Here is a 14,725-nt window from a genome sequence, read left to right as displayed (position 1 = left end):
CCAAGGTTGCTGGCTCAAGCAAGGGGTCTGCTGAAGGCCCGCGGTCAAGGCACATATGAGAAAGCAATCAATGAACAACTAAGGCGTTGCAACGCGCAACGAAAAACTAATGATTGGTGCTTCTCATCTCTCCATTCCTGTCTGTCTGTCCCTGTCTACCCCTCTCTCTGACTCTCTCTGTCTATGTCTATGTAAAAAAAAAATGTTTTTTAATGTCAGAATAAATTTAATTTTGTCATATTTATTTTGTTTAATTACCATAAAAGCAAGCTTGGACTTTATATTTTTTTTTCTTTAATATTTGACTTATAACATATTTCTGAGAAACTTGTTTATAGTGTGCATACAATTATTTGTAGGATTTTAAATGCGCCCCGACTTCAAAAACTTTGAGAACCACTGGTTTTAGGTGTAGAGCATAGTGGTTAGAGAATCATCCACTTTACAAAGTGTTCCCCCAGATGTTTCCAGTGCCCACCTGGCTCTGCACATAGTTATAATATTATTGCCTATATTCCCTATGCTGTACTTTATCCCCATGGCAAATATTTGCTTTCAAAATGTAGTTGAGGTGTTTTGCCTTTTAAGATGAACAAAATGCCATTTAAGAAACAAACCAACCTTGGTAACAATAAGGGTAAACAGGTTAGAAGTCATTTTTAAAGAATTTATGCTTGAGAGAAAGGAAGTTGGAGAAAGAAGGGAGGGAGAACTAGAGTTTCAGAAAGAAGGGTTTAGCAATGTTGTTTCCCTTGAAGCATAGAGAATGGAGTTCAAAGTCTGGCAGATGTTCTTGGTGTGTTGTCATAAGACCATAGAGAGGGAGCCTTCCCAGGAGCATGGCAGAAACATGGGGAGGGAGGATGGGAGTCCAGGAAGCTGCATATGTGCCCCTTTCCTATCCCAACTGTTTTTGGGTTTTTTTGTTTTGTTTGTTAGTTTGTTTTACAGAGACAGAGAGAGAGTCAGAGAGAGGGATAGACAGGGACAGACAGACAGGAATGGAGAGATGAGAAGCAGTCAATCATCAGTTTCTCATTGCGCATTGCGACACCTTAGTTGTTCATTGATTGCTTTCTCATATGTGCCTTGACCGCGGGCCTTCAGCAGACCGAGTAACCCCTTGCTGGAGCCAGCGACCTTGGGTTCAAGCTGGTGAGCTTTTTGCTCAAACCAGATGAGCCCGTGCTCAAGCTGGGGACCTTGAGGTCTCGAACCTGGGTCCTCGGCATCCCAGTCCGACGCTCTATCCACTGCACCACCGCCTGCTCAGGCTATCCCAACCGTTTTTAAAGTATTATTTTAATTTAGAAATAGAAAACATCTTGGGGGAAAAAAATTAAAGAACACAAAGCAATTTGACCAGTGATGGCATCAACCTGGGATGCTGAGGACCCAGATTCAAAACCCCGAGGTCACCAGTTTGAGCACGGGCTCACCAACTTGAGCGCGGGGTCGCTGGCTTGAGCGTGGGATCACGGACATGACCCTGTGGTCACTGGCTTGGCTGGAGCCCCCCGCCCCCAGGCAAGGCATATATGAAAAGCAATCAATGAACAACTCAGGTGCCTACATCTTCTTTTATCATTTTAGCATCAACTACAAATTGATGCTTCCCATCTCTCCTTTCCTGTCTGTCACTTGCTAAAACAAACAAAAAAACATGTAGGCAGATTTTTTACTCCATGAGTTTCTCAGATCCTCAGTTCTTCACCAAACCTCAAGATGAAAAACCCTCCTCCAAAAAGTATTCAGCCACCAATAATGATGTTTATTAATAGGGATATGGATCAATTTCACACAAAAAGGCCGATGAACCCCATGATAGCAAACACTGTTGCTGTTGCCATGGCAATCTGAAATCCTTTTCTATCAGGCCTGGTGTATTTTTTAACCAGCTAGATTGAATCTTGCACAAAATGCCGACTTGGCTCAAAGAACTGGTTGCCTGGTCGGTGACGCTGCCCTCCCCAACGTCGGAGGCTCGGGGCAGGGAACGCGGGAGCGGGCCCTGCTGCCCACCTTCAGTTCCTCTAACAGAGAACTTGTGAAAGGTTTTTCTGAAGGCTGAGGGACAACTAGAGGGAATACACGGGGGGGACCCTACAACTGGATACTAAATGTGATGGTTTCAAATAACCATGGAAAGGAAAAAACACAACTACTCTATAGGAGTCCTAGTCCTGCTTTCTTGTCTTGAAATCCACCCTTCACTCCCTCTCTTCAACAAGAGCACTCCTCCTTTACTCTTTCCCAGTGCACATCTTCACACACGCACGCACACGCACATGCACATGCATCCATGCGCACATGTGCCCAGGTGCCTGCCTACATCTTCTTTTACCATTTTAGGCCAGATTAAGTGGTGTGGGGTTTTTTTGAATTATTTTTATTTATTTATTCATTTTTTAGAGAAGAGAGACTGAGAGAGAAACAGAGACAGAGACAGAGACAGAGAGAGAAGGGGGGAGGAGCAGCAAGCATCAACTCCCATATGTGCCTTGACTGGGCAAGCCCAGGGTTTTGAACCGGCGACCTCAGTGTTCCAGGTCAACACTTTATCCACTGCACCACCACAGGTCAGGCCAAGTGGTGTTTTTTTTATGGGGGGGGGGTTGTTTTTGTTTTTTTGAAGGAGAGACAGAGTCAGAGAGAGAGGGACAGGTAGGGACAGACAGACAGGAAAGGAGAGAATGAGAAACATCAATTCTTCATTGTGATTCCTTAGTTGTTCATTGATTGCTTTCTCATATGTGCCTTGACCAGGGGGCTACAGCGGACCAAGTGACCCCTTGCTCAAACCAGCAACCTTGGGCTCAAGCTGGTGAGCCTTGCTCAAACCAGATGAGCCCGCGCTCAAGCTGGCGACCTCGGGGTCTCGAACCTTGGTCCTCTGTGTCCCAGTCCGATGCTCTATCCACTGCACCACCGCACGGTCAGGCCAGATTAAGTTCTTAATAGCAATAACATGATCGAGCACTTGCCATGTGCCAGACACTACTCTAAACAGATACGTTAAAACTCATAGCAGTCCCGCGGGAGTAAATGTTATCCCCACTGTGATATGAGGACAATAAGGCACTGAGGTAATTTGTTGAAGGTCACACAGGTGGTCAGGGGCCAGCAGAGCTCACATCCTGACCCTGAGCCTGCACCTCTCTCCTGCAGGACTTCCTCTCCCACCCCCTCCTCTGTAAGGAGGAGGCCAGTGGACAGACTCATTCTCCCTCTGGTGAGGTCAAGCCTCTGCGTGTGTCAGCACCGAGCTCTCTCCTTACACAGGTTTAAAACATCAGGACAGATAACTGTACCAACAGCAGCTATTTCTAGGTGGTGGAATTAAGGGCAACTATTTTACCTTTATAAAATATGTATTTTTAATAATTAATATATATTTCATCCAAGTTTTTTTTTTTAATTCAGAAAGAAGTCCACCCCCTTCCAAAAAAAAGTCTCCCAAAGTCAGTCTTGCTTTTTTTCAGCCCCCAGCCTCCTGGGGCTGACTCGAGCACAAATGGGCTTTAAGAGCAGGTGTGACTGGCAAACATTGCCTCAGATATGTCTCTAACCAAAACCCTTGTTCTATTGGGCATCCCTGTATAAAACAAACAAACAAAAAATGTCCTCCCTTCAACTTTTAGACAGGCACCTGGATCTGTATTTAAAAATGACACAAGCCCTGGCCGGTTGGCTCAGTGATAGAGCGTCGGCCTGGCGTGCAGAAGTCCCGGGTTCGATTCCCAGCCAGGGCACAAAGGAGAAGCGCCCATCTGCTTCTCCACCCCTCCCCCTCTCTTCCCCTCCCGCAGCCGAGGCTCTATTGGAGCAAAGATGGCCCGGGCGCTGGGGATGGCCCTCGGCCTCTGCCCCAGGCGCTAGAGTGGCTCTGGTCGCAACAGAGCGACACCCGGAGGGGCAGAGCATCGCCCCCTGGTGGGCAGAGTGTCGCCCCCTGGTGGGCGTGCCGGGTGGATCCCGGTCGGGCGCATGCGGGAGTCTGTCTGACTGTCTCTCCCCGTTTCCGGCTTCAGAAAAATACAGAAAAAAAAAAAAAATGACACAGCCTGACCAGGCAGTGGCGCAGTGGATAGAGTGTCGGACTGGGCTGCGGAGAACCCAGGTTCAAGACCCCGAGGTCGCCAGCTTGAGCGTGGGGTCATCTGGTTTGAGCAAAGCTCACCAACTTGGACCCAAGGTCGCTGGCTCGAGCAAGGGGTTACTCGGTCTGCTGAAGGTCCACAGTCAAGGCACATATGAGAAAGCAATCAATGAACAAATTGTCGCAACGAAAAACTGATAATTGATGCTTCTCATCTCTCTCCGTTCCTGTCTGTCCCTATCTATCCCTCTCTCTGACTCTGTAAAAATGGCACGAGCCTGACCTGTGGTGGCACAGTGGAACACTGAGGTCACCGGTCCAAAACCCTGGGCTTGCCTGGTCAAGGCACATATGGGAATTGGTGCTTCCTGCTCCTCCCCCTTTCTCTCTCTCTCTCTCTCTCCTGTCTCAAAAATGAATAAATAAAATCTAGAAATAAAGAAAGGACAAGGTTCGTGGAGGGATGACTGTGGTTCTCTCTGGGGTAGGAAGGAACTTAACCAACATGTAGGAAGGTGGGTGTCTCTGGGCCACAGCTGGATCCCGTCCTAGGCCCATGGTCCTGGGTGCTGTAGTAATGCCTCCCACAGCCCATTGCTTGTGACATAATCCCGCAGCTGCCTGGGGTTTCTATGAAAGTATGACTCCGGGGGTTCCTCCAGAGCTAGAAAAAGAAAAATCAAATTCTAGTCCAGGTACCTCAGCACCGGAGAGGCTTCCCTGGTCCAAAGTAAACACGTGCCAGTGGTTCCTGGCGGGAGAGGCCTGTGGTCTTTCAGGGCAAGTCCGCTCTCCAGGGCTGAGGCTTTTCAATGGGCAGCCCAAAACGGGGGGCGGGGACTCTAGGTTAATTTTCACAAAGGCAGATACGTAGGTGGGTGAGGAGGCTTAGTCTACCCTTCCTTGGGCCAGAACTGGAGGAGACATGCTTTGGGGCGTAGGTAGGAGATGTGGTTGGACTGTACAATCCACGAGGATCCCAGGGTGGCTGGCGGAAGGACACTACAGCAAATTGCAGATCATCTGCTAGGGCCAGGTGCTGAGGCTGAGCAAGGTGTCCTTTGCGATCTTCTTAGTTCTGCCTTTAGGGTATGGCCAGGAGTGAAAAACCACTCAAACTTAGCCACATTCCTCTGACAAGGTTCTGTGCTCCGAGAGAGCCACGACCCTTGAGATGGAAATACATGAGGCTTGTATTTTCTTTTAGATTCCGGAGGGGTTTTAGTTACCCACTGTGGTTCCGAACATATTGACAGCACCTCCAAGAAGAGCATAGCTGACATTACTACATAAACTGTTCGTGAGAACCCTAGTTCTCAAAGGTGCCTTCTTGACCTTAACGCTACGTGAGAGCCATGATGAGTTAGTTAGCTGGGACAGCGGGGCTGGAATGTGGTATCACCTCTTCCTTGTGTTGGAATCACAAGGTCAGGAGTCTCCCAGGAGTGGATGAACCAGGTCAGCTTTATTTAACACATTTCCAAGACATCTCGGGAAGCTGTGGAGTCAGAGACTGCTCTGTCTTTCAAAGTCCTTGGAATTTGATCCTCAACATGTTGTGTGGAGCGAGGCAGAGATGCTCAAATATGTGGCAAGAACATTCTCTGCTTACAGTTTCCGTATGCCTTTCACAAACCAGCAGGGTGGAACGGGACCATTGGAATGTTGGCTCAGTAAGTCGTGGTGGAATCCTCAGCTCCATATCTTCCCATGCCCGTGAAGTCTGTAGTGGAGCATAAGACAGAGGGACTTTTCAGTGTACCCTGGGATGGAGGAGTGCACAGGTGTTGTGGCTGTTGTGGTTGAAGTCAGGGATGTACTTATCCACTTATGGGTGGTTATAATGTACTATGAATAGTACGCTGCTTCTGACACTTTCTTTCTCAAGAATGGTTCGATTCCAGATGAATAGATATTAGCTCTAAAGGCTTGCCACGTCTTTTGCAGTGAATGTGCAGGCTCTTCTGCTGAGCTGTGGCATTTGGGGTTTGGTGTAGGGTAAGCAGACTGTTTCTTGGTTAGCAAAAGGCTTTCTTCTCTCATTTGGGACTATGGAACATAGAGTGTATGATTTCCTTACCAATTTCTGTTAGCCTGACACAATTAAACCCATATCTGATTTGCAGTTCAGTATTTCCCAGGTCACCTTCAGCACCTACTGCTTTCCAAATATCTTCCTCCCATTGAACATCTGTTTCCCCAGATGTGGCACTTGGGGATGGAGGCTCTTTTTCTTACTGAGAGAAGTGCTATCTTGAAGTCATACCCCGCTGTGTTTCCTGTTGTAGGTCAGTGTCACTTGTTCCATGAGAAACCACTGGGTGATGAATGTGTTGCCAACAACCTTATCAAGCTGTAATGACTTTCTGAGGTTTTAAATGCCTTCTGCATGAAAAGGTTAACCATGAATCATAAATAACGAAGGCTTTTCAATGGAACACCCTTTCTCTTGTGTGGAAATTATATCTACTGAAATATTAGGCATTTATCTTGGCATTTGCTGTCAATTTTTTCCCTTTTTTTCCTCTAATAAAAACTGACAGGTTGTGGCCATTAATGTAGAAGAACTACTTCAGTACAGTGCCCAGTTAAATATCATCGTTTGATGTTGGTGAGTTTCAGTAACTTCCATTTAGCCTTCTAAAATCTAAGAGACCTCCAAGCAACCCCAGTAGCTCTGGTAGGGAAAACGGCTGCGCTAATCTGATCAAAGAGAAAGGCAATCGTTTCATTTCACTTGTCATGGGAGGCTAGAGCGAGCCTGGGCGATGTCCAGCGAGGTAGTGTACAGGCTCAACGGTTCTCATGTGAGGCATGCAGGACTCTCACGTTGGGAAGCAGGGGCTCAGAAAGGGAGGCAGTATGACGTTGTTACAACTTGTGTTGATCAGAAATCTTAAATTGCAAGAGATATTAACCTCACTCAAAATCACTTAATGCAAGAAAGGAGAGGCTTTGGCTCACACAACTGAAAGTTCAGCTTCCAGTCTACACCTGCTCTCTTCTGTGCTGGTAGTTTCTGCAAATATCTTGACACTGAGACCAACTGAGATGATTCAGATCACACGTTTACCTCTGAACTGCAGAATGTTCTGATTGGTCAGGACTGGGTCCTGTGCTCAATCAACCTTGTTTTTCAAGTTGAGGCAGCTGTGACCTGTGAGACCCTCTCAGTGTCCTCATTTCAATCCTGAAATTCAGGGATTATGCTTTTGTCTAAGGATCTCACCAGATCACATGGGTTAAGGGTTTAGGGTGTATAATGCTGGTGATTGAGGCCAGGCAGGTTCCCAGTGAATTCGGGCAGATGGTTGAGTAACTGCGGAGTTGGAAAACAATGGGCCATTCCTGTTTATTGGAAGCTGGCAAAGAAAGGCGAGCGAATAAACAATAAAAGGAAAATCTGCTATTCACAGTAAGGGCAAGGGAGCAGGGAAAACCACACCTCACGGTGGCGGGAGAGTGATCTGGGAGAACCGCGGCCCAGGGAAAGCACCCGCAGCCTCACACAAACCACACACACATGGCGCTGCCACGCCCCCACGCACCAATCTGGCAAAGTGCATGTGACCAGTAAATCCGTGAGCAAGCCTAACACAGCCATTTTCCCCACATGGCATCATTGGGGAGTCACATGCACCCTGGACCTGCCTGGAGCAAAAGATGCTGCAGACCCTGTCACCAGGAGTCTACATCATCTGGCAAATACCCCAAAGGAGCCTGAAGGCAGGAGGGGGAGCAGGGCAGAACTCGCCACCTAGGAGGAGTCCATGTCTGACCTCATTGTGGCAGATGCCTTGAGCACCAAAAAAGTCCTCCAGGCTCCAAAGAGAACTCCCTATCTGCTGTCTGATGCTTAGATTCTACCCTAACTGCCTTGCTTCTGCTTTAAACCCTTGTTTCATTCATTCATTCATTCATTCATTCATTCATTCATTGTGAGAGAGAGACAGAAACAGAGAGACAGGAAGGGGCAGAGAGATGAGAAGCATCAATTCTTGTTGCAGCATTTTAGTTGTTCATTGATTGCTCTCTCACATGTGCCTTGACTGGGGGGCTATGGCAGATGGAGTGACCCCCTTGCTCAAGCGAGCAACCTTTGGGCTCAAGCCAGATGAGCCCGCGCTCAAGCCGGTGACCTCGAAGTTTTGAACCTGGGTCCTCTGCGTCCCAGGCTGATGCTATATCCACTGTGCCACCACCTAATCAGGCTAAACCCTTGTTTAAAGTACAAATGTCCTTGAGAGAGTGAACACTTTAAATTCAGGAATTCTTGCCTGACCTGTGGTGGCACAGTGGATAAAGCATTGACCTGGAAATGCTGAGGTCGCCAGTTCGAAACCCTGGGCTTGCCTGGTCAAGGCACATATGGGAGTTGATGCTTCCTGCTCCTCCCCCCTGTCTCTCTCTCTCTCTCTCTCTGTCTCTCTGTCTCTCTCTCTCTGTCTCTCTCTCTCCTCTCTAAAATGAATAAATAAAATTAAAAAAAAATTTTAAAAAAAGGAAACATTTAAAAAAAAAATTCAGGAATTCTTAGGGTGAAGGATTGGAAAACTGGTTTTGATAACAATGAAATTTGCAGGGTTCTGGGAGCCCAAGGTCAAGGAATAAATGCGGTGGGAGGAGAGCAGTGACAAGGAATGTGAAAGACTCTTCCACTTCCCAGCATGCCTACAGCTGGGCCTGGACAAGGCAAGGGTTTGGGAAGCAGGCAGGTGATATGTTGTGTCACTGAGCTGCAGTGACAGCGTAGAGAAAGCAAGGAAGAAAGGAAGCCCAATGGACAGTGACAGCATCATGGAAGAGCAGTCCAGGACCAAGCCTTGGAGGATTTAGAGGCGGGGACAGGTGAAGGGATGGGGGAGGGGCGAGACATTCACAGCGGGGAAACAAAATGAGCAAATGGATGGAGATTGAAACAAAATCTCTTTGTGCTGGTTTTATTTTTCCAGTGTCCGCCATCTACCAGGCCACTTTATAGATGGGTTCCCTTTCCTTTCTGCCATAAATATTGTTTTTTAATTGTGATAAAACACATACAACACCAAATCGACCATTTTAACCATTTCTAAGTATACATTTTAGTGTCGTTAAGTACATTCATGCTGTTGTGCAACCAGCACCCCATCCATCTCCAGCACTTCTTCATTTTTCCCTCAACCCAGAACCTGCTATCCTCTATTCTGCTTTCTGAGTTGATGAATTTGACTGTTCTGGGTCTCTGATATAAGTGGAATCATATAGTATGTGTCCCTTTGTGTCTGCCTTACTTCACCTAGCATAATGTCTTCAAGGTTCGCATTAATTAGATTTTGTTCTTTTTTAAGGCTAAATAACATTCCTTTTAATATGCTGCTAAGATCAGTTTGCTAGTACTTTCTTGAGGATGTTTGCTTCAATATTCATAAAAGATATTGGCAAGTTTTGGGGAAGCATTTGAGAACAGCCGGTATTAGCTCTTTAAATGTTTGAATTCCCCAGTGAGACCATCTGGTCCAGGACTTTTCTTTGTTGGGAGATATTTGACTATTGTGCTCCTTGGTTTTCAAGTTCTGTTCTTTTAGTCCAAACTTGGTTTTTCACGATGATTGTTCTTAAATTAATTTGTAATCCAGTTTGGCCCCGTGAGGTGGCAGTTTGTATGTCTGCCTACTGCACTGCTTATTTGACTATTGATTAAGTCTCATTATAGTTCTGCTCAAATTTTCTACTTATTGGTGACTTAGTCTTGGTTGTTTTTGTGTTTCCAGCATTTTTTCTTTATTTAATTTAATTTTTTTCTTAGAGAGAAAAGGAGACAGGAAGGGAGAGACATGAGAAACATCAACTCATAGTTGCCTCACTTGCATTGTTCATTGATTGCTTTTCATACGTGCCTTGACGGGGCGGGGCGAGGCACAAGCAGAGCCGGCGACCTTGGGATCCCCCACTCAAGTCAGTAACTCCATGCTCAAGCTGATGAACCTGCACTCAAGCTGTCGAGCTAGGGATTTTGAACCGGGTCCTCAGCATCCCAGGTTGACCCTCTGTCCACTGTGCCACTGCTGATCAGATTCTAGCAATTTTTTCGTTCATTTAGGTTATCCAGTTTGTTAGAATACAATTGTTCATGGTACTTGCAGAATATTTTTTATTTCTGTAGAATTGATAGTAATGTCCCATCACAAATAATTTTTGAATACACACCTTCTGTGTGCCAGGCACATAGTGTTAGGCCCCAAGAGACTCATCTACAAGTAAAACCCCATGGCATCATAAAGTTACAGTGCATTTAAAATGTGATTTAGATTCCTGGCCAGATAGCTCGATTGGTTATAGGGGTAGTCAACCTTTTTATACCTACTGCCCACTTCTGTATCTCTGTTAGTAGTAAAATTTTCTAACCACCCACCGGTTCCACAGTAATGGTGATTTATAAAATAGGGAAGTAACTTTACTTTATAAAATTTATAAAGCAGAGTTATACAGCAAGTTAAAGCATATAATAATAATTACTTACCAAGTACTTTATGTTGGATTGTCACTAAGTTTGGCAGAATAAATCTTTATAAAACAACTTACTATAGTTAAATCTATCTTTTTATTTATACTTTGGTTGCTCCACTGCCGCCCACCATGAAAGCTGGAACGCCCACTAGTGGGCGGTAGGGACCAGGTTGACTACCACTGGGTTAGAGCATTGTTTTGAAGCCCAGAGGCTGCCAGTTCAATCCCCAACCAGGGCACAAACAGGAACAGATCAATGTTCTCGTCTTTCTGACTCCCGCCATTCCTCTCTCACTAAAATCAATCAATAAAAATAAATAAATAAATAAATAAATAAATAAATAAAATGTGATTTAGACCAAAGTTGAATAACCCTCCACTATATTTTATTATATTAACAGTACATATATATAAATATAAGATATTGATTCCCAAGCCACATTCAGTGAAAGAAAGCCCTTAGATACAGTTGTATTCAGTCCTCACTTGCTGCGACTACTGTGTCCTTGCTAACGGTCTCTGGTCTCAGAGTGTGTGTGGTGAACAGTCCTGGAGCAGGACCAACTAGCAGTAGTGCCCTCTTGTCCGGCATTCCTCTTTGCATCGGACACACTTAAATTCAGGTATGAAGATGGGGCCCTTTCTTCCTTTTTTATTTAGGTATGATATCCTCACAGTGGGGGCATGAAGGGTGCTAATATTAAGTACACAAGTCAACCTGGAATGCTGAGGTTGCCAGCTCAAAACCCCAGTCTTGCTGGGTCAAGGCACATATGAGAAGCAACTACTATGAGTTGATGCTTCCTGCTCCTTCCTCCCTTTCTCTCTCTAAAAAATTTTTATATATATATATCATATATAATGGCTGAGAAACTGGAAAAAATTAAGTACAAAATTAAATAGGTGTTCACATATATGTAAACCTATTTAACCACAGTGGATAGATATAAAATATCTCGATCTCCCAGAAAATTCTCTGTGTACATGAGACATGAGAAGATTTGGACTCTTAAAGGCTCGGTCTGACAGCAGTATATCTGAGTCTTCATCTGGAGAAAGCTTCACACAGGAATTCTGCTGACTGTCAGGAGCAGCTCAGAAGTTCACATATTTTGCAAAATTAGCCTTGGCCTGAGCCCTCCAGCAAACTCTACTTGTGCGCACACACACGCATTAATTCAACATTATGGAATTTTCAGCTCCTGACTTGGTGGCATATCCAAAAATAAAGAAAGCATAGTCCCTGCCTTTCTGGAAGGGAGCCTGTACCGCTGCAGCCCAAAGAATGCCACAGCTGACCTTATGGCTTTGCTAAATGTGATTGGCAGCAGCTGCCATACTGTTTCGTACCCTCCTTTCTTAGAAAATGCTAGCTCTGCCTTACCTCACCTTGTCTTGGGCATCACGCACTCACCTGCAGTTCGAGTGGGCTAGGGTCATCTTTGATCATCTTGCTCTGCTCCAGCTTCCTCAGCCATGGCCTCTAGAGCTGCCAGCTTTCTTATTTGTGTGTCCAGGAAGTGGGTCGATTGATGTGGGATTAGAAGAGTATGGGCTATTAGACCTGGAGAGAACACCGTTAGGAGGTGAGTTGATGACAGGCCTCAGGGGTATAGAGAAGGATTTTTTACTAAATTTTTTTTTATTTTTTTAATTCATTTTAGAGGGGTGGGGGAGAGAGAGAGAGAAGAGGGAGGAGCAGAAAGCATCAACTCCCATATGTGCCTTGACCAGGCAAACCAGGGTTTTGAACTGGCAACCTCAGTGTTTCCAGGTTGACGCTTTATCCACTGCGCCACCACAGGTCAGGCTGAGAAGGATTTTATAATAAGAAGGAAGTGGGATGATTGTTTATGGTCTGTGAAAAAAGCAGCACATTAAGCAGGCTCAGGTTAAAAAAGGAAGGCTGGTGTTCTGAGAGTAGGAAGAAAATCCTTGTCCAAAAAGTGGACACACTGTCTCACAGGAGAGGACAGACAGACAACAGTCCAGAGGACAGTTTCATGGCTTAGCTGATTCCAGGAGACGGGTGGGGTTGGGCTGGCACTCTAGCCCCTCTATCTCAGTGGTTCCATGATTCTATGATGTCACTGAAGTGAGAAGAATGGGGAGCTGGGCTCAGGTCCAGACGCTCCACTTCCTCTCTCTTCGGGTTCTGACAGTTTTTGGGATGAGGGGAGGTGAGCTGAGTGACCGCACGTGTCCCAGCTCAGTCTCCCCTCTCGCCATCTCAGCCCCACCCACATTTATGGAGAAAAATTAGCCTGTGTGAGTCCACTCCGCCGAAACAAGCAAAGCATCTTTTACAAAGCTGATCAAAAGAATGACGATGAAAACAGCCTTTTATTCTTCTGTTTCTAGAAAACTTAAAGAACAAGAGATCTATATTCCAACTGAGCTGGAAAAAATACTGGGACCAACTGTGATTGCGAGAGTGGATGAGTCTCCTAACTAAGCCTATGAGCTTTGCGACCGCAGCAGTTCCTTTCTTCGTCCTAATCATTTGCTTCATTTGCATCTTCCTTTTACTGATGGTGGTCGTACATAAATGGTATAAATCCATGCTGATATCCTGGAATCAGATTTAGTCACACTAGAAAATGTATCTAGAAATAATATAAAACAATCTAACCTAGAGCAAATAGTAATAATACTGTAGCTATTTGTCCATTGATGTGGGATTAGAAGAATATGGGCCATTCGGCCTCGAGAGAACCTAGAAATGTTGTCCTTCTCTTTAAAAGTGACATTCCATGCCAGTCTTAAAATCAAGACCATTCTTTCTTTTTCTGATTTTTTCTTGCTTGTTTGTTTTCAGTTTCCAAAACAAGGAAAGTGATGAGACAGAAAAAGATCCTTGTGAAGATTGTTTAGGTGCAAATATAGAGACAAGCAATTTAGAAGACCGAGAAAGGTAAGTCTGATAGTATGTCGTAGAAATCTATTTTTGTGTGTGATAACAGTGGCTAATATGCACAAATTTAAAAATCCCTGCTCACTGATTTTTTTCAGGACTCTCATGAGGCAAATCATAAGGCCTGGCATTCTTGTCCATAGACAGAGTAAAGAAATGGTGGCCACACCCTTAAACAACGAAGAGGACATAGAGGACAAAGTGGAGGACAAAACAGAAGAGAAGGAAGATCCTGAGAAGGCTCAAAAAAATCATCAAGAGGTGATGAGCTTTTCACTTCTCCAGGGCAGTTTAGAATTTGTTTGAATGAAAGGAGGTAGATTCCTTGGTGAGGTATCATACGGAGTGGCCTTGCCTGTAACTGAGGCTTGTACGTGGAAGGGGTGCAATATCCACAGTCATTTCAACCATTCTTCTTCGCTTTGTTGGTTCATGCTATTAAACCGTTTACATACGCCAAGCCTAGACATCTATTCTTCATTCCTATATTTGTGTTTTTCTTAACAATTTCCCTTTATTTTGCTGCTTTCTCAGAATTCTAGAGTCTCAGAGTGGAGGGGGGCTTGGAGATCATCTAGGGATCCAGCAAAGGAGATGACAGTGGCTGAGCTCAGGGCCCGGCCCTGCACCCCATCTCAAGTTCTAGGCTCCTTCTACAACAGCACACAAACATTGCCAGGGCCTTCTTGAGCTCCGTGTTCAGGGCTCCCTAATAAGAACAACTCACATGCCTTCCCAACATAAGACCTCTGCCCAGCTGGAGACAAACCCGGGTTGTCCTTGAGTTTGACTGCTACGTAGAGAGAATAACACACTACCACATGCTATTTGACCGTGTCAGTGTATACCTTTATAAACGCAGACATGAAAATGAGGGTTGTCAGTACTTTTCTATATCACTCAGTAATACTTTTCCTGTTTCTCACTAACAATGCACACGTAACCCATATATATATTGACATAACCTATCTTTCTAACAGCAGGGCTTGTTGTATTCATAAACTGATCATTGACACTGTTTGTCCAATTCTCTTGCAGAATGATGATCTGCAGAAACCACACATACCTGTCACTGGAACCCCTTCAGTTATGGATAACAGCAAAAAACCTTTAAAAGGAGTGACATTTTCTAGGGAAGTCATTGTTGTGGATATTGGAAAAGAATACCCTACCCGTCAAAGCCATATCCATGAACGTAGAGAGAGAAAATGAAGCTCAGAAAAGGC

At 45.1% G+C, this 14,725-nt stretch overlaps 2 protein-coding genes across 2 annotated transcripts in view; both read left to right on the top strand.

Moving 5' to 3' along the window:
• The window catches only part of REL (REL proto-oncogene, NF-kB subunit), a 428,703-nt gene that overhangs the window by 277,592 nt on the left and 136,386 nt on the right, over nucleotides 1-14,725 (top strand). The gene's annotated exons all lie outside the window — the stretch shown is intronic.
• On the top strand, nucleotides 13,045-14,711 carry C3H2orf74 (chromosome 3 C2orf74 homolog). The gene is made up of 4 exons (XM_066372383.1): nucleotides 13,045-13,136; nucleotides 13,404-13,499; nucleotides 13,598-13,760; nucleotides 14,538-14,711. Exons 1-4 carry the CDS (start codon nucleotides 13,045-13,047, stop codon nucleotides 14,709-14,711), a joined length of 525 nt encoding a protein of 174 aa, XP_066228480.1.

This window comes from Saccopteryx leptura, chromosome 3, assembly GCF_036850995.1.
Source record: "Saccopteryx leptura isolate mSacLep1 chromosome 3, mSacLep1_pri_phased_curated, whole genome shotgun sequence".
Taxonomy (NCBI): domain Eukaryota; kingdom Metazoa; phylum Chordata; class Mammalia; order Chiroptera; family Emballonuridae; genus Saccopteryx; species Saccopteryx leptura.
This window is presented reverse-complemented; position numbering and strand designations above follow the sequence as displayed.

Excerpts from the sequence above, each read along its gene's own strand:
- C3H2orf74 (XM_066372383.1), top strand. The coding sequence starts at position 13,045 with ATGAGCTTTGCGACCGCAGCAGTTCCTTTCTTCGTCCTAATCATTTGC. Across the intron at positions 13,137-13,403 it reads ATGGTGGTCGTACATAAATG|TTTCCAAAACAAGGAAAGTG; the intron begins GTATAAATCCAT and ends GTTTGTTTTCAG. Across the intron at positions 13,500-13,597 it reads AATTTAGAAGACCGAGAAAG|GACTCTCATGAGGCAAATCA; the intron begins GTAAGTCTGATA and ends GATTTTTTTCAG.